Source organism: Scophthalmus maximus, chromosome 19 (assembly GCF_022379125.1).
Source record: "Scophthalmus maximus strain ysfricsl-2021 chromosome 19, ASM2237912v1, whole genome shotgun sequence".
Classification (NCBI taxonomy): domain Eukaryota; kingdom Metazoa; phylum Chordata; class Actinopteri; order Pleuronectiformes; family Scophthalmidae; genus Scophthalmus; species Scophthalmus maximus.
In genome coordinates this window covers 15,717,883-15,743,039 of record NC_061533.1, presented here as the reverse complement: position 1 = coordinate 15,743,039, position 25,157 = coordinate 15,717,883, and the positions used below count along the sequence as shown (strand labels likewise).

General features: G+C 42.9%; 2 protein-coding genes across 9 annotated transcripts in view; both read left to right on the top strand.

Annotated features, from left to right (window-relative positions):
- kiaa0825 (KIAA0825 ortholog) overlaps nucleotides 1–3,081 on the top strand; it is a 111,344-nt gene extending 108,263 nt beyond the window's left edge. For 4 of the 6 annotated variants that reach the window (XM_035640183.2, XM_035640179.2, XM_035640182.2 and 1 more), the window contains one exon: nucleotides 2,191–3,081. In XM_035640183.2, the coding sequence (XP_035496076.2) occupies nucleotides 2,191–2,304 (114 nt within the window). In that variant the 3' untranslated portion in view covers nucleotides 2,305–3,081. The remainder of the gene's footprint in view (nucleotides 1–2,190) is intronic. The other 2 variants (XR_004794573.2, XR_004794575.2) reach the window with 2 other exon arrangements.
- Nucleotides 3,082–5,627: 2,546 nt separating this feature from the next.
- Nucleotides 5,628–25,157, top strand: part of fam172a (family with sequence similarity 172 member A) — a 142,562-nt gene continuing 123,032 nt past the window's right edge. The window contains exons 1-6 of one of the 3 annotated variants that reach the window (XM_035640206.2): nucleotides 5,628–5,763; nucleotides 6,439–6,581; nucleotides 7,372–7,473; nucleotides 10,889–10,989; nucleotides 23,042–23,107; nucleotides 24,603–24,794. In XM_035640206.2, the coding sequence (XP_035496099.1) occupies nucleotides 6,476–6,581; nucleotides 7,372–7,473; nucleotides 10,889–10,989; nucleotides 23,042–23,107; nucleotides 24,603–24,794 (567 nt within the window). In that variant the 5' untranslated portion in view covers nucleotides 5,628–5,763; nucleotides 6,439–6,475. Of the gene's footprint in view, nucleotides 5,764–5,855; nucleotides 6,008–6,438; nucleotides 6,582–7,371; nucleotides 7,474–10,888; nucleotides 10,990–23,041; nucleotides 23,108–24,602; nucleotides 24,795–25,157 lie in introns of those variants that run through there. The other 2 variants (XM_035640204.2, XM_035640207.2) reach the window with 2 other exon arrangements.

The window sequence follows — 25,157 nt, the reverse complement described above, 5'->3', positions numbered from 1 at the left end:
GATACAGTGAAGTTATTGTCAACTTTAGCCCACTTATGCATTTCTAAGAGGCATTGTTGTGCCGTACTTGTTGAAATTAGATACACACAGCGAAGCACCTTGTGTGTGTTTCTGGCCCCATTTTCTGCACAAGATCAACCAGTCTCAACAAATACGCAACTTACACTCCACGGAACAATTTACACTTTTGGGCAACATTATCTAGTGACAGCGTACATGGCAACTATTGTGGTAATTCAATCTCTGTCTGTGTGTGCTCTGTCTTTTTTTCCCCCCACTCTCTCTCCACCTCTACCTCTCTCTCATTTCAAATTTGCACTTAACACCTTCCTGGGGAAAGGCTTCTCATTCATCAGCGGTGTTTGTCCCGGTGACAAGCGGGGCGCCTCCTGCATATCAATATCAGCTAAGACAATGCTGAGCCTGTAACCTTCAGCTAAATGTCATTCTGCTTAATCCTATTTGAAAATTAAACATTGAAAAACCTTTAGCGCACCTTCCTGTCTTGCTCGTTCCTTTTATTGGCCACCGTTGCTGCAGCTTTCTGTCCTCCCTCACTCCCCTCCTGTTCTTGTGTTCTGGTTTCGCTCCCTGTGTGACATTTGTATTGTTTTGTCTGAGTGTTATTCTTGTCCCATAATGGTTATTTAGTAGATATCATTTCATGTGACTGAAAAAGATAATATTGGGGCAATTTGTCCGCCCCTAGTAGTCATCTTCATTCCTCCTAAACAGTCACCAAAGACATGCTTTAACCGTTTTCTGTCTTTTTAGAGATACAGATTGACAAACAGACAGAGTGGGGTTCAGATGGACACAAAAAGTAGTCATGAAATAAAGAAACTAGTTACCAAAGATGGACGTGGAGGGAGAATGCTCTCTCATGAGAAGAAACCTTTCTGTCAAGGCTACACATTGACATAGACAGATCTGGTCCTTATTAATGGTAAGATCTGATCCTTATAGATGGTACTTACCACACTGACAGTACTGGGGAAGCAGAGGAGAAGGAAGTCTGAATCGTCCACATACTCTGAAGCTGACAGAGGCTGAAACTGTACCTAAGTGCTCGGCATTGAGAGGCCCGCCTTTTATCGTGCATGAAACACGCCTGATATATTTGGTGTTTCACATCCTCTATCTGCTCTCCCGTGGACCCATCACACACATGCAAAGAGCACAACTATATGGTACATATTTGAAGTATGCAGCGAGGAATCGGAAAGGAGGGAGAACAGGATAAAAGCGGACGCAGAGATTGCAATGAAAATGCAATCATTTGCAGTCAGACAGATATAATTCCCCTCGGAGGGAGTGTGATGCGGCAGCTCAAAGACAGCCATCACCCAGCTCTCCATATGGATTTGATTGACCACAGTCACTCATCTAGGGATTCCACTGAAATACTGTGGGTGAATTACAACGTGACTACCTTTGATGTCTTCATGTTGGAGCCCTCCATCCACTCTTGTAGCTTAAAGAATTAGAAAATGTGATGGACAGACATACTGTGCAGGCGATTAAACAAGACAGAGAAGCTACAAGATATGAGAAGCAATTTCCTCCAGGAAAATTAGTCACCCGGACAGGGACGGTTCTGCAGTTGCCTTACCATGACTTACGGAGGAAGACAACTTGACACAGGGAGCCAAAAGCATCTGTTCTATTTAAGTCTGATAGTGTAGCACAGCAGCAGAGACTACTGTGAAACTGACCCACACAGCTTGAAAGAAAAAGCAGACGAATACTCCCATATGAGAACTTCAGGAGTGAAAATGTTGCTCATAGAGCCTTGAAGAGTTTCTGTCTGAGGAGAAAGAGAATATGTTTTTTGGACAATAGGTTTCTCCTCACTCCGTGTTGAGCCCCAGTTGAGTTGCTTGCAGTGGGGGATTTTCTTTTTTTCTACGTGGGACACAAATAGCGAGCAAAAAAGGGCACACAAAAACAAACATAAACAGCATTTTGTTGCTGTGCTGATCCTGTATTTTTGGTTTTTTTTTGCACAAATAGAGAGCAACATATCTTGTACTGTAGGTGTCGACACATTCAGCAGGTTTGTCTTTGTAGCTGCTGCTGCTGGGTGCGTGTTTTCCTTTTCGACGAGGTGTCAAATGTTTGTTAATATTAAAAGAGCTGATGTGCCGTCTGTTCTGTCCACCCACTCCCTGTGCTGTCTATGTTTTCCAGGTGGGAGATGCAGGAGGGTGCAGAGCTGGAAGATGGAGAGAAAGCGATGTTGGAAGAACTCAAGAGAGCCTATTTTGTTTGCTGCTGCAGTGCGGGACCACAGGACCCTTCTGAAGCTGAGGAGACACTAGCGCAGCAGATCCAGGGGGGAAACACAACCATCTGATGAAAGTGCTGCCCAATGAAAGTCCATGCAGTTTTTTGTTTTTTTTTATCATGTCACAAACGTTCGCTTGTAATATACACTTGCAGCTCTCAGGGTTGTAGAATGTGTGGTTGTGAGTGTAAGTGGGTTTGTGCATGTACTGCATGCAGTGAGTTTGCATACCTGTGCGTTTGTGAGAGATCATGAGCGAATGAGATGACGAGAAACTGTAACAACAAAAAGAGCGAGGGAGACAGTTCCTCCCTCTTTATACACATGCATCAGACAAACTCCCCGTGCTTTTCTACGCCGCATCAGATGCATTTCATCTTTTTAGAGCACATCTCCAGAAATCAGTTCTGGGAAATGGAGAACCCTGATTTGTTTGTCTGGGACAAGATGTGACTGTGTGATCATTCTAGGCACTTTTATTTTTTTATTTATATTTTTTGGAGTCAGTCAGTGTAAAGACATTGGTGTCAGCATACTTTCTCCTGGTTCCTGAAAGCAAACATCAAAAATTATGACTGTGAAGCAAGAAGATGTATGTTTTGATTAGAGTGTGTCCCAAAAAATCTGCCCGGCTATGTGATATCAGTCAGTATTTTGTGCAAACTGAGAAAACATTTATTTTGTGTGTTGCTCCGTATATTTTTTCCAACTGTGTCTGCATTTTGTTATTTATGAGATGAAGAGAGAGAATGTTTTAGAATTAAACATGAAAATAAAATAATGTTCTTACTCCACCACTGAATATGCTCCTTCTGTCGTATGATCAACTTGTGTGATCTCTAATTCATTATGATTTATGACTTAAGTTAGCATTACATTTTTGAAAACATACATCATCTGTTCTTCCCTATTACATTTGATGTTCAAACAAGGATTAAACAACTCAAATTATGCTCTTTAAATGCATCAAGGACATAACTGTAGCTCACAAAGGCTACTGCTGTGCAATTCCTTCGAGAGATAAGGAAAACATTTCCTTCTCCAGAGAGAGATGTTCCTTTCCTTGACCAGATTTTTAATGCAAATGTATAAAGATTGAGAGAACACAGAAAACAGCAAAACGTTCAGCAACAGAGTTCAGCTTTTGCCTCTGAATAAGCAACAAAAACATAAATCTCTTCTAAATTAACCTAATTTAACACAATGAATGTTGTTGTAGCAGAAGGAACGTATTCGCCAAGTCAAATTGTTGTTGTTAGATAACGGTTTTCTGTGGGGAAAAAAATGCTTTGATTCCTTCTCCGTTTCCTCTCCCCTCCCCCTTCGAGAAAGTACCTGAAGGGTTATCCATTTGTATTTCCATTGTAGAAAGGTGATAGGCTCAGAAGACATCTGTCAGTAAAGCTGACGGTATAATTCACAACAAATCGTGACAAAGAATGATTCATCACAAAGGGGAAATTGAATTTCCTTCAATACAGTATTCATTTTGGGATTATCAAACCTACATAAACACTTTTAGAATCCCAGAGCTCACCGTGACATTTTCATACAGGATAAACGGTGACAGCATTTTTGACTTCTCTGATTCCACTTCAACTGCGTATACCCTCAGTGCATTTGTGCATTGTCTGCAGGAAACTGTCACAGAAAATGTGTCGGTTTTATTTGTATGTTCATCCATTGTGAGTTCAACAAGCTTTGCGTCGGCATGTAGCGAGGCAGCACGGTCGAATTACAAGAATACCATCTTTCTCTTTATTTCCATGTCAAGTCCCAAATACAGTGCAGGAATTTATCTACATCTTCTGAATGTCTCTTTATACAATGGGGCTTCCGTTGCACAGAAGCCTCAAAGGCCTGCTGTAAAGTGTAATTCAAAGTAATTCAATTGCACATCAAGTCCTATGAGAGACAAGTTGGAACAGTGATCTAAATGTCTACTCTGCTTTGTGACAACCAAGTTTTCCTGCTTTGAGTTTGAGCAGAGTTTTAGATTTGTGCAAGTCTCTGACCTCTAGTCAAAGTGAAATGACCAGTCACTGGTTGCTTTATCAGACTTTTATTTTATCAGGTTAAATCAAATCTGAGCAACTTAGATTTGTAACAAGTCAACACCTCGCCTGTGCTGCGCTGAGGGAGCAAGACGCATTTCCTTTGTCTTGTCAAACTCTGCGGATATCGGCGCCACGATATGTCGTCTCTGTCTCTTATTTGAGTTTCTCTTCACAGCATCTCCAGTTCTCTGCTTGAGGAGACAGGACAGGCACAATGTACATGGTACAAAGAAACAGGGACTGGCTAGTGATTTCCAAATCATCTCTTGCACAGTCCAATCATTTGAGTTTCCATTCTTTTTAAATGCGCTGTAAATAGTCTCGTGAGAATGGTCCTGACACCTTCACACAACAGCCTGTCCAGAGAGGAAACTGGTGGGCGAGCGCCTAAAGTATCCAACACCTTAAATATGATGGTCAGGGTAAAGTCTGTTAAATTCAAGAGACAGGGGCGACATTGCCGAATGGCGCACAGTCCATAGGCAAACATGCACTCATTCAGCAGATCCATGGTTTGACTTCTGGCTAACAGACCAATTACTCCTTCATTCCCTGCCTCTCTCCTATGTTTCCTGTCACTCTCTACTGTCACTATCTAATCAAGGCAAAAGGAAAAAAACCCATCTGAAATAGATAACATTTGCAAAAAATGTACAATATCATGAGATGATTACTGCAGCATGTTACTGTCTACTGGAGGCGGAGCTGGTTTGTTCACATAATAGATTTGAGGGGTCGTGAAGTAATAAATGGGACAAGAGAGAGATGGAAGATCTAAGTTATGATAACACAAATCTCTGTTTTAAATAATATCAGATGTTTGGTGACATACTGCATTATTTTAACATTTTCTGAGAGTTTTTTCGAGGACAAAAAAGCATTATTATGTGGAAATTCGGCTTTTTCTAAGCCGTCAAAAGGCAAAAATGTTGTAAACCATCGGTTTGATCTGTAACGATGTGATGTTTTGTTATTTTTTGAGTAAAAAAAATTCTTAGTGGAGTAGAAGTATAAAGTAGCATCAATAGGAAACACCCCACAATTGTACACATGTGCAGTGATCGGGTAAAACTACTTGCATCATATTTTTTTAGAGGGTTATGGTGCATGTCAGATGTGTAGTTTGATCTGGAACAAAAAGCATCATATTTGGTTGTATGGTGTCATCACTAACGGTTATTCGTTACTCAGTTACATAAGAAGAGAAAAACATCTGGACGAGCTGGCTGCAGCAGCTGCGCGGCGCTGCGCTACTGCGTCTTTAAATATCCCTTCCAGTCCGTTGCCCCGGTAACCCGGAAGCTTCGCGCTCTCGGAAGCTCGGCGCTGCTCGGGGGACTACTTCCTGTTTTAGAAAAAAAATTCGAGGAAGCAGCAGCAGCAGCAGCAAGTGGACAGACAGTCGCATGTGTACTGATGGTGCGTGAGTCGAGCGACGACACAACACGAGCATGCAATGCGTCGACTGCGAGCGGCTGTTCCCCCGCCGTGCCTCTGCGTTACATCCGGGTGTGAAAATAAAAGCCCGCCATGAGTCCCACTGTACGCGCCCGCTCTCACAGCGGCTCCACGCAGAGCGACTGCGCACATTCCCCGGGAGGTGTGCTTTTCCTTCGAGAGTATACGGGACAAAAATAAAGTGCTGTGGAGAGAGAGAGAGTGAGTGAGCGGCGCGAGGCAGCTGAGCGCGTGGACATGGCCGCGTTCCACTTCCGGCAGCCTGTCCTTTTTGTTTGTTTAAAAAAAAAAAAGAAAAAAAAGCCAGAGCAACTTTGCCGTGTGTGCACAATTAACTCAGTCGTCGCACGTGTTCAGAGTTGCAGCTTGTTGCTCACGGTTTCCGGTCACACAGAATCCACGACGACGGACACGTTGTCTTTAGCCGCCTGTACTTTGACCACCGCGCCCCTTCATTCGGACAGCTCGACGTGTGCAGGATTCGACAGTGGGCTGCGACGTCATAGACGCAGTCGCAGACAGGAATAGGCTTGTTGAAGTATGATGCAATATCGCGCGTGTGTCCCAGCAACGCTCATCTCTGCTTCTGTTTTCCCTCTTTGTTTATTGTTGACGCCCCCGCCCCTCACGTGACAGGACGCACCTCACTGATCTCCAGGAGCAACAAGGCCTCATGCTCTCGCATCCTCGCGCTGTGACACTTGCCCTGCACATATTGTGGATCGCCATGGCCCAGGCTGCTGGCCAGGAGGACAGAGAGAAAACTACTGCACTCAAAGGTGAATGAGGAATTTCTGTGGCCAAAGTACAGATTTGAAGTATGGTGAGGGACTCACTGACACGTGTCAGATCATCACTGACACGGCCAGTTGTAGCGTACAGTCACATGTATATGATTCTCGAGTTTAATTCACAACCTGTTTGCTTATTTTGGGGTCTTCATGGGTCACTTCATCTCATCATCAAATCGCAGATGTCGTCGTCGGAGGCTACAGTCTGTCCCAGAGATGACATGGACTTACATCGCTGATGTTGTCCAGCCTTCTTGTCCCACAGTCTCCAAAACTAAAGGACAATATGTTGTTGTTGTTGTTGTTGTCACAGGAAAAAATCCCTCTTACTCTGAGGTGTGAACGTGTGCACTTAAAATGTGGCTCTAGATATTTATATATTGTATTGTTAGATAACACCGGACAGGAAATGTCCCACCTTACCTTGAGAATATTCACCCATCTATTAGTGGACCAATATGTGCCATTTGTTTCCCCCGGGCCCCTTTTTTTTAACTTATTTGACAGAATTAACCGAAAAATGTCAATAGACATTCTTTCCTGCCTCTTTCTTTCTGCCACTTGAGGATGATGAAGGGCTCTTAGGGCACAGAGGATGGGGAGACATTATCAAATCTAAATGGAAACTTCTAGATCTTGTAATGATTTAATGTTGTGATTGAAATCATGATGTGAACATTTGATTTTGACATGCTGTGACGAGAAGGGAACTTCACCAAATTTGTCAGCAAATTTTACTCACCTTTGATATTGCTTTTTTCCCCATCTGTCTCCTCAGATTTGCTGTCAAAGATAGACTTGGATGAACTGATGAAGAAAGATGAACCTCCTTTCACTTTCCCCAAAACACTGGAGGAATTTGAATATGCCTTCAATGAGCGTGAGTTCATAAGTTAATCTTTAAAGCGTTTAGCACAAGTCTCCCATTGAGCCCACTGCTTTAATAGAAAAATAAAAATCCAATAAAGCTGAAGTGATTAAAACAACACTGGAGTTGAGCTGAAACCATGTGAGGTCCGGATTTACACTGGGGGAAACATAACTTAAAGTCTGTTAGCAGTTGTCCCCAATCTATTTGGCTTGTGGCCCCTTTAAGTGAAACAGCATTTTCTTGCAAAACTTCGTCCCAAACTAAGGATATTCACAGAGGAGCGATATTACCCTTGACACGTCTCGGTTTGTTTCATTTGAACAGTTATTGGTCACTTGAAAAGGAAAAACAATGCCCAAACTGTAAGGCTAGAGAAAAATCTTCTTTAATTATCTCAAATTAGTCCTTCCTTAATTATCCCTTTTATTTTCTAATGATCCCTCATATTAATCTTGTGACCATTGGACAGGTTTCGGCCTCATGGTTTATAGATTTTGTATATGTCCACTGTAGTCATGTTAAAGCTACTCTGAAGTTACAATAAGTACAAAATGACCATATCACTTTGACCTAAGACTGACCAAAAACGGTCTCTGCTGTTGATGTGGGCCGTTATTGGGGTTACAGGTGCATGTGGTTGCGTATGTGTCAGTTAACGGTGACATCAAAGAGCAGAGCTGAACCCAGAGGGGTTTGGGTCCAGATGATATAAAAGTCTCTTTAGGATTCTTTTGGCTCACTTTAATCAAACCAGGTGAAGGGAAGGAGGAAGAGTTGGAAAGGCTGGTGGTTTTTGGCTCTTAGCATTCCCCTGTAGTCTCTTTCTCTCCCTCTCTCACCCCCTCTGTTCTCTGTCAGTGTCTCTGCTGGCTGTCTGCCTGGCTGAGTGGGGGACATGTTGTGTACTCTACGGCCCGTCAGTAACCTACTCAGCCTTGCCCTCCGCCTGACGGAGCATTTGCATAACCTCACTGTGCCTAAGAACAGAGACACGCAGACCCCCCCCCCACCACCACCTCCACCTCCACCAGCCACCATGCCAACAGCCATCACCCCCTCTCCTGCAGCCTCAAGTCCCAGCTCAATCTCCCATGGAGGGAGGAGCACGTATATTCAGTCACCTCACCCTTTCGTCTCACCTCTTCCTTTTTCTGCCCTTCTCTCCATATCTCTCTATTTTGGCCCCTTCCCTGCTCAAAACCCCAAACACTGCTCACACACACACACACACACACACACACACACACACACACACAAACACACACTTTTATATACACACTTTTACCCATCCATATGTCTTGTCAATTTTTCACTCAGGCCTGTTTTTGAAGGATAGTATTTCTATTAAAGCCACAGTGGCCCTCAGGCGGTGTCTCTAGAACGTCGGCTCTCAGTTGCTCTGACTCGCAGGCATTTCTATAGCTACGCTCAGGCTACCTTTGTCCGAGACAGGTGGAACAAAAATGTTAATTTGACCATGTAATGATGTGAATACAGACGAGTCTGTGTACAATAGTTCGCAGGTATCTTAATCACTGAAGATGATGGCTTCATCTCGCCAGCCCTCCGGTTTTCCATTACTGGAAATCCAAGGTTATGTACACCTAATTAAGCGGCCAAATTGAGAACAGAATGCTAATTATGACAGAAAAAGAGGAGAAAAGTTGAGAAAACGTTATTCCTCTGAGAGGATGTGTTGGGGGAGTCAACGGAGTCCGCGCACACTCGCACGCACACACACACACACACACACACACACACACACACACACACACACACACACACACACACACACACACACACACACACACACACACACACACACACACACACACACACACACACACACACACACTTCTTCTCTCCCTCCTTCACCCACAGAAACACACACACACACACACACACGTTTCCTACAGTAGGATTTCATTACAGCTCCTCTCTTCCTTCTCTTAGGCAGTAGTGTTTAGATCCTCACCCCTCCACGAATGCATAATTGATTTTCTTCAAGGTACTTTCTGTGCACGCGGCTTTATCCCAACTTCTCACTCGTCTCCTGCTCTACCTCTCAGGCACAAGTCTGCTTTTTAATGGAACACAATGTCAAACCTACCCTCAGAATTACATGTTGTCTAACAACAAACCACGAATGCGAGCGCTGTAATGCACAGTGTTTTAGCAATGTAAGATTTATCACATTGATAGAGGGATGAAAATGGTGGCAATTTAGAAGGAGATGAAAAAAAATTGCTCGTGCATTCTTTTATCTTGCAAAGATATTACATTTATTTATATCTTTGATGGGTTTTCCCACGTTGTGCAATAATTGAGAAAGTATGAGAGCCCCCTGGCTATTTGGGTTAAATATCAGTACTTTTCAGTGGTTTAGCTTTTAAAGATGCTGCAGTCATAAAGGTCAAAATTAAATTTAACAATGTTTAGTGTTTTATTGTGTTGTAGTGTCAACCGCAGGATCGATGGGCTCATTGCTAAGGTATAAACGTGGTGGTTTCACAGCCACACAAGGGTAATTGTTTATTAAGAACAAGAGTAGTGCCATTTCTGAAGAGCATTTTCCTGTCTTATGACTGTTTTGTATGAAATAAAACCTGGCTGTGTTACAAACTCTTCATGGTTACCCTGAATTATAATAAATAACTTAATCATCATCCCAGAGAGAGTTAGTGTCTTCTCAGTCAGTTGTTGTGCATTGTATGTGGCTCACTTGAAACAATTAAGAAAAACCTAGTGACACTTACTGTATTGAATGTCCACCCCCGGTCCTCCTGGCTGGAGGTGCTGGTGGTATTTGGGAGTATGTACGCTGTGCTAGTTAGGGTGACTGGCTGGTGACCAACAATTGCAAGGAGCAGTTTTACTGTCATGGGGCGAATGCTTGCCAGCCCACCTTTCTCTCTTCATGCTCTCCCTCTTTCACACACACACACATGCACACACAGGCACCTCCTTTTGGTTTTTCTCTTGAGACATTTGAAGTTGGAAAGGAAGGGACAGACCTGTGGCCTGTTGCCAGAGTGAGCAGGGAAGAAGAGAGAGAAAGAGATGGACAGAGTTAAAGAGGAAGGGGAGAGGCTTTTAGATGGATGAAATTTGGGAGAGAGGATTTTTGCCATACCAGCTGTCCAGCCGCAGCCTGCCAGACTACCCAGAAGGCCGTTGGAGTCGTGACTGGAAGAATGCTGCCTCATCCACAGGCCTTGCACCTGCCATGGGGGGTTGTTTGAGGGAGGGCACGGAAGTAATAGGACCAGCAGAGGGGAAGAGAGAGAATAATAATAATAAAATAATTAGGTGCTTTTATAATTTAACTTGTCTGATACAGGTACTTGTGTATGTCCAATCAGAAGTAGTGACCTAATAGTGACTCTCATTAGTAATGTGTTTTTTTTTGTTATTTCTCCCACAGATGGTCAGCTCAGACATATGAAAACAGGAGAACTCTTTGTGTTCAATGCCAGAGAGGATCTCCACCGCTGGAACCAGAAACGCTATGAAGCTCTTGGAGAGGTAACTCACCTCTCTTTTGACTCACACACTTTCTACTGCTTTTGTTTTATTAAGAGTCCTTCAGGTCATCCATCATCAGCAGCAGCCTCAGCTACTGGCTCTATGAGGATTTTCTGACCAGTTTTTTCTAGATCATTTTGTCCAGATTTAGATGAGATGTTGCTATATTTTATTGGTGTAAGGCTGGTATTAGGGATTTTTGCCTTTCACATATATTGTAGATGCCCCAAAGTTAACATTTGCCTCTCATTTAATTAATTATTTTAATATACAGTTTAACCCTAAAGTGTTAGTAGACTGTTATGGACCCCAGCTTTTTTTCCATCACAATGCATTAATTGCAAATTGCCACACGCTACACACATACCGTTTGTGTGTGAAATGATCAATGGGGCTCTTGCACATCTTCCCATTACAAACTAGATGAATTGCTTTTTTTTTTGCATTCAAACCGTCTTTTGAATAATAATGATAATAAGCAGTTTTTTTAAAAGCGTCCAGAGATGAGGCATTGCGGATCTCTACTGGGAGAGAGTTCAAGGGGGTGGGGGCTGTCACACTGAATGCCCTGGCACCATAGGTTCTCAGGCTTGTATGGGGATGTTGAGCAGACCTGTAGCAGAGGACCATAGATTCCCAGATTGGGAAAAAAGGTGGAGGAGGTCAGACAGGTACTGGAGGGCCAGGGGTATGGAGAAATGTGAATGTGAGCAGGAAGATTCCGACAGCTCAGTTCTGCGCATACTGGAACCTGTCCATGTCCTTGCTGGGTACACAGGACAGGACTCCAATGCAGAAGTCCAGACAGGAAATGATAAGGGCGTGGATGAGGGTCTCTGCCACAGAGTCATGACTGATGGGCATGATCTTCGACACCTTAATTACCAGGACCTAAGAAATGCTTTTGCTGTGGTGTCTTGGTCTTGGTGTCCAGGCCGCTGTCAGGTTAGAATGAGGAAGTATGTTAGTCCACTGAGGCTGATGAGCACAATGCATTTCACCTTCATCCTACACTTGCTAGCTTATTTGGGGTATTAGTCAACTTTGCCACATAACCTCAGTTGTATTTCAAAATGTGAAATTTGAACTGGACTGTGACACATCTTCAGACACTGACCACGAGTCTGAATCAGATGTCTGCATCAGAACCTGAGCGTCTGACACTGAGTCTGCTGCCGACAACCCTAACCTTCGCACCAGGAGACGTCCTCCACTAGGCGGTTTGTGTAGATAAAGATAAGATAACCCAGTTATGGTTCACTCAGACCTGAAGGCCTGTCTGCATTGTTCTGTTGGACACTACGGGCCGGAGACATGCATGTGCTGAAGAGAATCAACAACTTTTTTGACAGTTTTGCCAGACAACTCGGGATGCATAAACACATTAGAGACTTAACAGTTCGAAATGAACCAATGGCCTATGTTGTTCTTTGCTTTAGTGTATATACATAAAGCACATGAGAAAAGCATGGACTCTGAAAGCTACTTTTAGACAATTTTTTCTTTTAGATTCTGTGCAACCTTATGAAGTTCTGTGGCTTTCCAACTGCATCACCAACTATAAACCGTCATCACAGAGTTCACCACTAATTCACTCCCACAGTACCACCACATGCAATATGCATTAAGATAATGAGACAAATGTTCTTTTGTAATCAGTTTTTTTTCTTTTGCATCCCCCGCTATGTTGTTTTAATTGTTGTGTGCATTCTTTGAAGTTCAAAGCCAAGTGATGGACCCGTTTGTGGGATTACCTGGGTGTTTTTATTATTTGTAATGCAGGTATACAGTCACTCCTTTGAGAGCCTGCCTTCTGTTGAGCCCCCCCCCCCTTTTCTTTTGTTTGCTCAGGCAATATCTACCAACATCTAAAAAGGCTGTGGAGGAAACAAACGTTTAGTAGCAGGAAAAAAAGAGGCCCTGAAAGAACACACAGACATTTAAACTAACTGAACTCAGACAATCAGAGGGGGGCCAAACATTTGGAGACAACAAATAATCATCAAGCAGGATGTATGCAAATTTTATTCATCCTGTGATTAAAAAAATTGACAGAAGCATCTTCTTTACAGAAGAAAAAAGGAAATTGTGTCAATCAGTGTTGATTCGAGCATGTGTAATGAGAACAGATACTCTGTGTGTTGTACTGCAGGAGATTAACTGGCTGAGAAGAAAGGGACACTACCTGAATAAGCAGTATTATCTGTCTGTTGTTTTTAGACCACAGATGATTCAAGAAAATGAATACTGTACCTTTCTCATACAGCTTTGCAAGTACAGATGCATTGTTTTTTGTCCTGGTAAGAAATATGCTCCATTATAAATAGACACAGCTACTGAATTGTATGCCTCCGGTTGTAAAATTAGGTTATGCTGCTTCTTCAGCATATGTATGTGGTAAGAGTGTGTGTCACACAGGCTCACCTGCACGATTATTTCTGCGTCCGTCTGGCCAACACATGCAGATCTATTTGTGCTAGAATTTCCCCCCGGGTGCCATTGTTGGTCTGTCTCGTCTTTTCTCCCATCCATCTCCCTCATTCTGCATCAGGCGGAAGAGGAGAGACTTTGTCAGATGTTATGAGGCTAAGGTAGAATCAGCGTCTATGAAGGCAGGCCTGTTATGGGCCAACACCACTCCACAACAGACCCCGGTGCCCTCTATCAGCCTGCCACCTGAGACGGTGTGAGAACTAGCCACAATTCAACCGGAGAGTTGTGAGGGATGGCACAAGGACGCGGGTGCATGTGTTTTCCCCTGGCAGTGTGTGAATAGAATGGCATCATCATTGCCCCCTAATGTTCACTCGCATTCCTTTCTCACCCCACACCCCTTCCTCCATACCTCTGTCCATCTCTCCCTCCTTCTGTCTTCTTCTCAGTGTCTTTATATCCTCACGCTTCTGTGTGTGTGTGTGTGTGTGTGTGTGCGTGTGCGTGTGCGTGTGCGCGCGCGCGCTTGTGTGTCTCTGTACATGTGTGAGGGGGCTGGGGGGTGGCGGCTGTATTGTCAGACACATCACAGCACCAGATGTCCAATTTGCACTTCAGCCTCGTCTGAATGGAGGGACCGATACAAAGAGGGAGAACGAGGATGTTGGTGTGATGGCCTCCAAGCAAAGAAAGAGATGGGAACAAAATTTGGGTTGAGCACAAGAGCAGTGAATCATTTTTCACTCTTCATCTTTGGTCTATAAAAAAAACATTTTAGATTTTTCTCATATATTTATGCCGTGATGTGGAGAGGTTTGCAGTATTATTTCCAAGAAGCTGCATAGGTCCACTCTGTTTGGAGACTGTTGGCCAATATATATGTACGTATAACTGGCCTGCAGTTCAACACCTGAGAAAATTATTAGCCATAAACGTATAACCCATCCTAATTGGTATGCCCTGTTTATATAAAATAATGCAATAGAGTGATGAAACAAACCTAAATGATTTGGATTACCTCTTTGACAGAGGCTATTACATCAATTGAACTGTTGAATGTACTTTTTGAGCTCAGTCTATTGACTCAGTGCAAATTTACAGGACTAGAATGATGTCTCCTAGGACCGCTCTGGCATGAGAACCATCAAGTGTCCTGTTTTTTAACTATATGAAATAACTAGGTAGATAGTTTATGTGGGGGGTATGACTATTTTTGCTTTTTATTCAAAGTCAGCCACTTACTCTGTGTATTAAACAATGACTTAAATCTATGTCATTGCCATTTACCTCAGTTTATACTGTTTGGACTGTTAGTTTTCACTTTTTCTTATGTACTCTGGTTTCTGTTGCGCAAACTAAATTATTACACAAACCAAGACTTAAAAAAAAGAAACTACTGTGCTGTGACATTTTCCGTCCTTGGGTCTGACTGTTATCATAATGGCTATGTTACAGCTGTAGTACAGTGCGTGCTGTCGGTGAGGTGTTGCTCAGTGGAGCAGGGTCACCGCAGCCTGTGTAGGTATCAGTTGTAGTCTAATTCCTGTGATTCAGTGATGAATCTCTCTGATAGAACACAAGCATAGGGTCTGGCCCAGATGGAGCTCTATTAAGCTGTTAATAAATGAGGATTCTTCTCTGCTCTGCCTGCATCTGTGGAATTGAAGGCACAAATTTGTAGACACACACACACACACACACACACACACACACACACACACACACACACACACACACACACACACAGTCAGAATATTATAATGAAGTAAAGCTAGCCAGATGGCTGAATTAGAAAGCCGTCTCTCTCTATCTCTCTCTCTCTCTCTCTTCATCTCTCTCTTTCTCTGCTGTCTCTCAGTTATCTTTTTTTCTTTTTCGTTCCACATTATCGATGTTGGGTGTTGTCGCAGCAGCGACCAGCTGGCCAAGGTTTAAGGCCCTGCTGAAGTGCCCTTGAGCAAAATTAACGTGGCGCAAACACTGAGGCAAGAATTTTTTCTTTGGTAAATGATATAGTTTAACAATATTCTATTCTGTTCTATTCTTACTGAGTTCAACTTGTGTTGTACTTCTAACATATTCATAAATTACAATATCATCTGCATATTGGATGCTAGTGTCAGGACGAGCAATAAATGCAACGATAAATGCAGTATAATGGGTGCGATTCAATGGTCAGTTAATTGGATAAGACCTGTGGAGAGTCAGTGGCGAGCTGGTCGATTAATGTTTACTTACGGATAGTTGTGATCGTTCTTTCACATATCTGTAATACAGATTTTCTGAATTTGTGTGAATGTAAGGAGTTGCCCAGTGAAGTTTGAACATAACTGCGCTGCTGATATAAGTTGGTATGAATGGTATATATAAGACATTTTTCTATGTTGAGTAACTTTGTAGGAGTGTTAAACAATCCAGTTTACAAACAGTCTTACACATTCATTTCATTACATGTTGTGTTTTAGTTCTATTCTTCTGTACAAAAATCTGAATTGTGTAGTATGTTTGGCCTTTCGATAAACAACATTAACCGACTAGGGGTGGATTTCGTTTCAAAAAGTCATGGTACAGTCATGAAATGTTGCGTCAGGGCCACAATGGGAGCCATGTAGATAGGCCTTCATACTGTACATAACGCACCAGGAGGCCCTATACCAGTTGTGGACCATTTTGTTGGGGCGCTAATGGGATCTCTCTAAAGACTGACTATAAATGACAGCTGTCTGCCCTGATTCACTGACTGCCATCACGTCTCCATTCCCAAAACACTTACACACTGCTGCTGTAGCTTCTGCTGAGAGCAGGGAGGAGGAAACAGACACAGTCAGACAAAAATGGTTGCAGGGTATAAGTGAGGTGGATTAGAGTTGATGAAAGAGAAGGGAATTGGACAAGGATGGGAGGGGGGTGGAGGGCAGGGTATTAGAGAAAAGACAGGAGGGCTGGTAGTTACAGCACTGGCATCTGTCACTACCGCCGGCACCCATGGTGGCATACAGTACTTTACTTTGAATTAGCCCTCTGCCGGCTTCTCAGTTAACACCTGAGGAGGTCATTACGATGCCATTAGGATGAGTAGTGCAGGGTGCGCAGAGAGGGAGTGAGAGAGAAAGGATATCTACGCTAAATGTAAACAGTCCGTCTGTCAGTCTGTGTCTGAGAACTTTCTCTTCCCTGGAGTGCCCTTTCTCCTCCGACAGAAGAAGAATGACAGAGACCTCATGGGAATTATACCTCTCTCTCTTTGTTTCCCACGTGGACTGACAGATCACAAACTCACAACAATAGGCCCTATTTTAATACCACTTTCTGTCGGTACATGACGCTGACTGAAAATAAACAACCTTTCTCTTGCCTTGTGCTGTCTCTCATTTTTGCAGTCTGTCTCTGAGTGTGCTTTTCTGTTGTTGTGCTGCATTGTTCAGGGGGATTTTCTTCTTTTTCTTTTTTCTTTTTCTTCCTCTCCTCTATTCTCTGGAGAAGGAATGCTTTCCTGGGTGCAGTGTCAGTGATATGGCATGGAGCGGCTCTTTCAGTTTCATTATATAAACAGCTTTGATGCCTCTTCTTCTTTTCTCTGGTTTCCATGGCTAAGTGGCTTTTGGAGAGGCCTCTGGACTAGTGAGACAAGGGATGTGCGTGTCTATACATGGGTTTCTCATGTGTGTATGCTACATGTACTGCTGTCTTGAGCATGTTTGTGCACATGACTAACAATGTGTGATAGTTGTTGTGTTGGTTCATTTTCCCCAATATGGGACTGAAGTGTTTCCAATCTCATAATTTAAACTGGAATGCCCCAAAGGCATTAAAAAACTGCTCTGTAACTATGACTCTGATTACTTAGAATTTGTTAAAAATGTTTATTTTGCTGTGGGGTGGCTCCATTTTCAATTAGATTTTCATGGGGCACCTACAAAGATTTTTTATTTAATATTTCTAATGTTTATCTCTCTATATAAGTCGCATATTTCAGTGTGATTGGCATTAAATTGGTCTTTAAAAGTCTTAAATTTATCTCAATTACACTTTCCACGACCCTGATAAACATCTGGTCGTGTTTCATGGTTGTTTCTGAAGGGTGGTTTCAGATCATTGCTTTTCTTCCTCCCCTGTAATTACTTCAGTCTTCCACTGCCCTTGACCCTCTCAGCCATTACCCACCCTGCTTTCCTCTTATCGTCCCCTCATCCCTATCCTTCCTTTCTTTTCATATTTACCTTAGCGTCTGTTCCCTTGCTCCTGTTTCTCATCTCCTTGTCTTTCCCACTTCTCAGACTATTTTCCTCTTCCTCTCCTGGTTCTCTTCCTCCCCACTTTTTGCTGTGTGTGCACACAGAAAGGATCATATCCTTATCGCCTCAGGTGTGGTCAGCCAAACCAGGCATGACTGTTGTAATTAGTAGGGACGCACGCATGCACGCACGCAGACACTACCTGACACATGTGAACTCAGAAGATGGGGGGTCTCTCTCTCAGTAGTGAGGGGTTTTAAAATATTGACTTGCATCCACATGGGGCTTCAACAACACCATGGCATGGTGTGTGAACGAAGGCAATGAATAGATTGTTGTGGGGATGACCGGCGGTTTGCAGGGAGTTGGTGCCACAGCCCACCCACTTATCAAAGGCACGTACTGTATAGTACATCGCTCCTTCTCTCCTCTGCCGTTCATTGCAGTGATATCTGGCATGAGACTCTGGCTCCTGGGGATTACTTCTCCACCTCTCCCATCTTGTCTTCCTCTTTTCCGCCCACTGAGCCCTCTTCTAAGTCCCTTCCTTCCTCCCTGATCCCACTGTTCTTGCCTCATCACCACAATGCTTCCTCTACACAAACAAACCACAGTCACAGAGATGACCTCAGCTGGAGAAGGTCTTTTTCACATTCTCCCACGTTCGCTCTCATGGTCACGAAGAAAGCTTGCCGTTGTTTGAGAATGCATCATCATCCACTTGTCCAGATCATTGTTGTGCTTGTGCGTGTGTGTTTGGAGAGGGATTGGACTTCGGCCTCCACAAATTTGTATGATAGACAGACAACTTAGATTGAGATTTCAAATAATATTGCAATATTAACAGCCTGAATAATATTACACACAGTATACGGCATACATCATCTCGCCAACCAGACATGTTCTGCAATTTCTCTTTTAAAATAAGACATTTGTGATTCACTTGATCAACACTGGATCAGTTGAACCATCCCATTTAAACAGGTCTAATTGGTTGACAGTTAAACTGGCACTTAACTCAAAAGATAACTGTCAGACTTGAAAACATGTGGTGCCATCATTGCTGACAACTATAGGCACCAACATAGGATAAAATTGTCTGGAAAAGATTATTTAATTGCACAGAAAAGGACAATGGTACAATAGGATTAGCAAATAATTTTACAGAATATCATTTTCAAGTCGGAATACTTTAGCAAAAGTGATACATGAATTGAATTAGGATGGAAATGTCTAGGTCGTTGGTTTAAGTCTTCACCTCAGGATGAGTGAGTTTTGCAGAGATAGGGGGCAGGCAAGTCCCTCAGAGCTGGCAATAGCTGTGGGAAGCCAAATTTGATTGAGTGTTTCATCTCATATGTGCATAGACGTGGAATGTATGGTTGTCGTCCACATAGGAACCCACGGCTGAAGCCTAAGCACAAGAAAGCCTGTTTAGCCTTTGCAAAACCCATACTGAGAAAGGCCAAGACACTGGTGAGATGAGAGACCAAAGTTAATCTTTTTTTGATCTGATGATATCCAAATGTATGGTGTCACAAGGGGGAAGAGTACAGTGAGAAGTGCATGGTCCCCACAATGTACTGTGGTGGTAGTCCTTGGGTGTGGTTGAATTGTCCTTCCTATGTACTATTCCTTGACCTCAGTGGAAAACGTCATGTGGTCAAGGAAAGGTTTAAAGGAGAACTGATAAGACTTTAGAAAAGCCACAGCGGTGCTCAGAGAATCCGACTCGACTTTCTCTTTACTGCGTCATTGAAGTGCGTATGCCGAGGTGAAAGTACAAATTTCCGAAGATGGACTAGAAACAGCGCAGCGGCTCCATCCAGCATTTTCACAATCACAGTGCTTTACCACAGTGTGACATCAGATGTTAATTATTCATATGCAACGGTAACTTACATGATGATATATATCTTTTACTTCTTCTCTATTTCGTATTGAATCGCTTATGTCCATGCATCGGATTCTCTAAATGCATAGGAAAGGAGCTTCAATGCTTCCTTTCCTATCTTCATAAGCATAGGGTACACTGGAGCTTTCTATGTGAGAGTAAGGAGATATAGACGCTGAGGTCAAGGAATAGTAGATAGGAAGGACAATTGGACCTCACCCCTTGTGTAAAGCTGGAGGAAGCTCAGAGAGGACCTCCCCTCGCCAGGGGAATGATTAGCACACCTGACTTCAAAAGTGTAATATCTCACATTGTTAAAAAGCCTGGAGAAGCTTCCAGAGAGGAGAGACAAATGAGAAGAAGCAGTGTGACAGAAGCAGTAAAGAAGAAGTAGATTTTGAGTTGTGTTCTCGATAAAGAGTTACCGGTGAGCGGCTGTTGTTTTGGTGTGTGTTAGGTGACCCCGGGGTGGCGAGGATGTTTGCCACACCTTGTATGGAGACGTTTAAGTGCTGAAGATGTTTGGGGGATTGTGCTTCATTGTTGGCATCGTGAATTTGCAGATCACTCCTTAAAGAGAAGATGCTATTTGTGGTCATGTAACCTGTTGAATTTAATTGATTTAGGCTGTTTTATCTTCTCTCTCTCTCTCTCTCTCACTGGTTGTCTCTCTCCTCTCCCCTCTCTTTGTGTCTTGATTTTATTTGCCAGATCCTCTGCTCATAATACTCCTATCGTCTGATGCCGACAATGCAGACACTCAGAGTTGCTTCCTGCAGGCATTTCATTAAAGCACTAATAACACAATGATAATTAGGTGACAAAAGGGCTTTTCTTATTGTACTGATCAGCTGCTGAGACATAGTCCTTAGAGGCCCACACAGAAGGAGTTTGGCGAGTTGTACATGCGTGCGTGCGTGCGTGCGTGCGTGCGTGTGTGTGTGTGTGTGTGTGTGTGTACGCACGCGCGCGTGTACGCGCGTGTGTGCGTGTGTGCGTGTGTGTGTGCGTGTGTGTGTGCGTGTGTGTGTGTGTGTGTGTGTGTGTTTACGTGTGTGTGTGTGTGTGTGTACGTGTGTACGCGCACTTGTGTGTGTATACGCAACTCATAGTTTGGATCTGAATTGTTTGCTGAGAAGGAAAGGTCATCTGGCTGCAGTTTACATCATGATCTAAAACATACAGATGCCCACATACATCTAGGCTTGGATATAAGATTCTTACTCTACAGTATCCTTTTACCAGTACAAATGAATTTTCATGTCAAAACTCTTGCATTCTTTCTAGTTTTTCACTCCTCTCTTGTTCCGCATTAGTCTCTCTCCTTGTTCTATATCAGACGGTTCTCGAGCCACCTGAGGCACTGAACAAATAACATGGTGCAAATTAAATTTCCTGTGAGACTTATTGATGTTATTAAACACGAGCATACTGAGGCCCAAAATCATTTTAGCCTTCATCAGAACGCCTGATATTTTAGTGAATTATCTATTGGAGGTTTGGTGGGTTCGGGTATGGTCCCTCTTCTCTTCGTCACAGGGTCAAATGGTAGAATCGATCATCTTGTTTGGTCCGTCTGCTGGCCTTTGATTGGCTGTCATAATGCTAATACTGTCTGTTGTTTAATGTTATTGTTTAAATAAAGTTAGCATTTAGTTTCATTCAGGCATTAAAGAGCGCTGTATTATTGTGATTATCATGAGAAATTCGCACAACAGCCTCTCAAGTTGCATTTGACCTTTTGTTGTCCTTTATTTTCTGTGTGTGATTTCATTTGTGTGGGCAATTTTAAACCCAAATTTAAAAAACAAAAATAATTTAAAGATATGAATAAATTCATTGTCCCGTGGTTGACAGTTCAGACCTTGATCTAATGTTTTACCTTGTAAGTGCCAAAAGCTAAGCTGATCACAGCCGGTCAGTTGATCAGTTGCTTTAACTTTTTGGTATTTACATTTGTCACTATTGCTATTGTCATGTCAGCAGTGAGGACAGAGATCTTTTTTTCCACATCTCTTAAAAAACTGTGTTTTACTGTATATCTTGACTCACAGAGAGCACTTTTACTTTTGTTTTTCTCCAAAACACATTAGTGACCTTTCAATGACTCTAGTTGGTAATTAAGATTAAAAAAATAAATACAAATAAAAACATTTGTTAATAGCCCAATTACGAGCATTGCATTTTTTTGTACAGATCATTTCAGTGACCTCTCCTTATTACATTTAATTGGCAAATATCCTTTTACATGTTATTATTAAATCTCAGTAGAGTTTTACTCCTTTCCACACATTGAGATTTGAGCATCATGTCACTGTGCTGTAAGACATGACAGGCTCTAGTTGATCCTTGTTTGTGTTTGGGCTTTGTGCTTGGGGTCAGTCAGCTGCTCGCCGACTAGAGAGCGTGACTGGGGCTCGGACACGCTCTGTAGCTGTGGCGCCACTGCTGGCCTTTAGTCTCCTCATTTGGTAAGTGTGTCGCTTCAAAAGCTACCCAAAGTGAGACTTCACATCAGAGCACAACAACTTGTTGCTCTGTTCTCCCTGTGGTCCATCCACCCGACATTGTATCGTGGGGACATGTACAGGACACAGTCTGTCATTGTACGTGTTTGGGAAACATTATTACAGCAACAATGGCTGCAGCACAGCTTACCGCCAGGCGCTCATGTGTCCCATCATCTGTTATCACTCTAAACTCCTCTGGCTTTCTCTCACAACTGATCAAAAATCTAAATCTGTTCCACAAAGTGTCTCTCTCTGTTCTCAGCTAAGAAGGACGTGGAGAGAAGAAAAGGAGGAGAGGGAGAAAAAAAACCCAGGGAAAATGGAAAAGAAAGTTGTTAATGTCACTGAACCATGAAAGGCTTGGCCTGGGGTTGGAATGACTCTGTATACAAGGTTCTTTAGTGCTGTGGCTGCAGGGATAAACATAACTTACATCAGCCCTTCGCTTGTACAGGAGATTTCCTCTCCTGGCACTTACAACCTCAACACTCACACTGCACTGTGATTCATGCACGCACACACACACACACACACGCACACACACACACACGCACACGCACACACACACACACACACACACACACACACACACACACACACACACACACACACACACACACACACACACACACACACACACACACACACACACACACACACACACACACACACACACACACACACACACACACACACACAGTACAATGTGGACCCTTTCAAGTAGCTCATGTACACATGCATACACACTCACCAGAGGGCAAACAAGGCTTTTGAATGGTATTTGTTATTCTGTGTGTAAGCATGACAGTTGTTGCTATTACTTGTTCACACATACACACACAGAGATTGTTTGGCCTTTGTTGAATGGATTTGGATCAACAGCAATATAAAAATATTAATTGTATTAGACTGTATTATCAGTGTAATGTCTGACTGTGTCTGTGTGTCTTTTCTCTCTCTCTCTCTCTCTCTCTCTCTAGATAATCACTCAGTATGTTTATGAGCTGTTGGAGAAAAAGTGCAACATGACTAAAGCCTTCCTGCCAGTAAGTACCCGGAGTGTGAAAAGAGGCATTTTCCTCTTTGATTTATGCCCTTGAAGATTAAAGGGAGTATTAAATATGAAAATTGACGTAAATGCTTCGGTTTCAGAGTGTGATTATATTGAGTCCCCTGTTTAAAAATAAAAAAATAAGGAAAGGGGGATTGTAAGGAGTCAGCTCTTCTCATTTCTCTATCAATTTTTGTCTTTTCTTTTCTGTCTCACTCAGTTTCTCTCTAACTCTCTTCTTCTTTTTTTTACCCCCTCCTCTGCTCACATCCTTTGTGCAAAAGTGTCTCCTCAACAAATTAACTGTATTGTGACGTGTCATTTCAAAGGCGCAGAGGCACAGCATGCTGATGCTTAATCTGTTTTGCATTCATTTGCACGGAAGGGGACTTTCTCAGCCATCACTGAGTTATTCTTTGCCCGGCTCATCCAGGCTCAGAGCACACACTTGATCCCTTTTATTTGTTGTTGGAAGCATTTTTGTCTCTTTTTTATTTAACCCCCCCCCCTCCATCCCTGCTCTCTTTCTGTTCATAAAAGTTGTGATCATTTTTCAGGCTGTGTTTATAGGGATGTTAGGCAGCGCTGGTGTTAAGAAGCACAGCAGAGTTAGCTCCAGCGCTAACAGTGTCCATAAATCACTTAGCCAGGGACTCAGCGGCTTTCATTAGCCCCCATACACTTTTACTGGTTTATCTGCCTGGCCTATTTATCTCATTATTCCTCTGGAAAATTGCTCTGTTCTGCCTTTATGCTGCCCACCCGCCTGCGTGTGTATGGCATTTGTGTGCGTGTATTTGTGTGCTAGTGGTGGGTCTGTCCACCTGCATGGCATTGAACTTGTGACCACAGATTTTAAGAAGATTAACCACAGCCAAGTATAGGGAGAGGGAATGAGAGAGCACAAGAGAATAAAGGCTAAGATTTTCTCCCCCACTCGGCTCTCTTTGTCTGCTTGGATTAAGTTCTTGCAGCTGCCACCCGCGGCTTTTATGGACAGTGTTTGTCTCCTTAGAGATTCTTCCAGGCAAAGGGATGCAAAGACACATGGGATGTGGACGGAGTGCATGTACGCACACAAATACACTTGAACTCTCTCTCTGTCAGTGTTACTTTCTTCCTCAGTTTTTTAATCACACTGATTTCTGATCTTGGTTATTGACGTTTTAAGTACTGATGCATATGAGTTTTACAAAGGGCACAGAGGAGAAGAATGTTTCTCCTTCAAATCATTCATGCTACATAAGAATTTATTATGTTTCATTTTATCACCATTTCAGATCCTTATTTAAAACCACTGAAATCCAAGCTCTAATTATAGAGTCAAAATTGGTCCACCTTTAAATTTGCTGCTTTATTTTGATTGAGTGTTATGTCCCAAATGTCTTTTAAAGTCATATTTAAAACATGTTCAACTGTTTTGGGGGTTTGACTCCAACTGAAGAAGATATCAGTGACATGTGGTAACTTGTGTTTTCCTGAACATTCAGGTGGAAGCCACAGACGATGAACCCACCAGTTTTATCTACCTGAGTCCAGACGCCTTGTCCAACCCATCGAAGCTACTGGTGTTAATCCAGGGCAGTGGGGTTGTGCGGGCTGGTCAGTGGGCCCGTAGACTAATCATCAACCAGGACCTTGACTCAGGGACACAGATCCCTTTCATCACCAGAGCCATGGAGGTAGGGGGACACAGCAAAAGAAGTTCAAGCTACTTTTTGTTGGATGATGAATTGATTTTCTGATGTTTGATTCCTGTTTCATATACTCTGACTGGGTTGGGCTGAGTGCACTGAGGACACGGCACCATTTTCCTCGAGTTTTCTCTATTTTGCAAAGAGTATAAACGGTGAGCTATCATTGGTATGTAGGGTTTTGTATTTCTCTGAGTGAAAAAGTCACCACACTGTGGAACCAACACTACCACAGTGGGAGTGGTGGTTAGTCTGCTGGGATGTTGGTGTGACAAGTGTATCCCACATTGTTTATTAAAAGGGCAGGCTTGAGTATTTGGGGCTTTGGAGGCAGTTGTGGCCCAGTCGGAA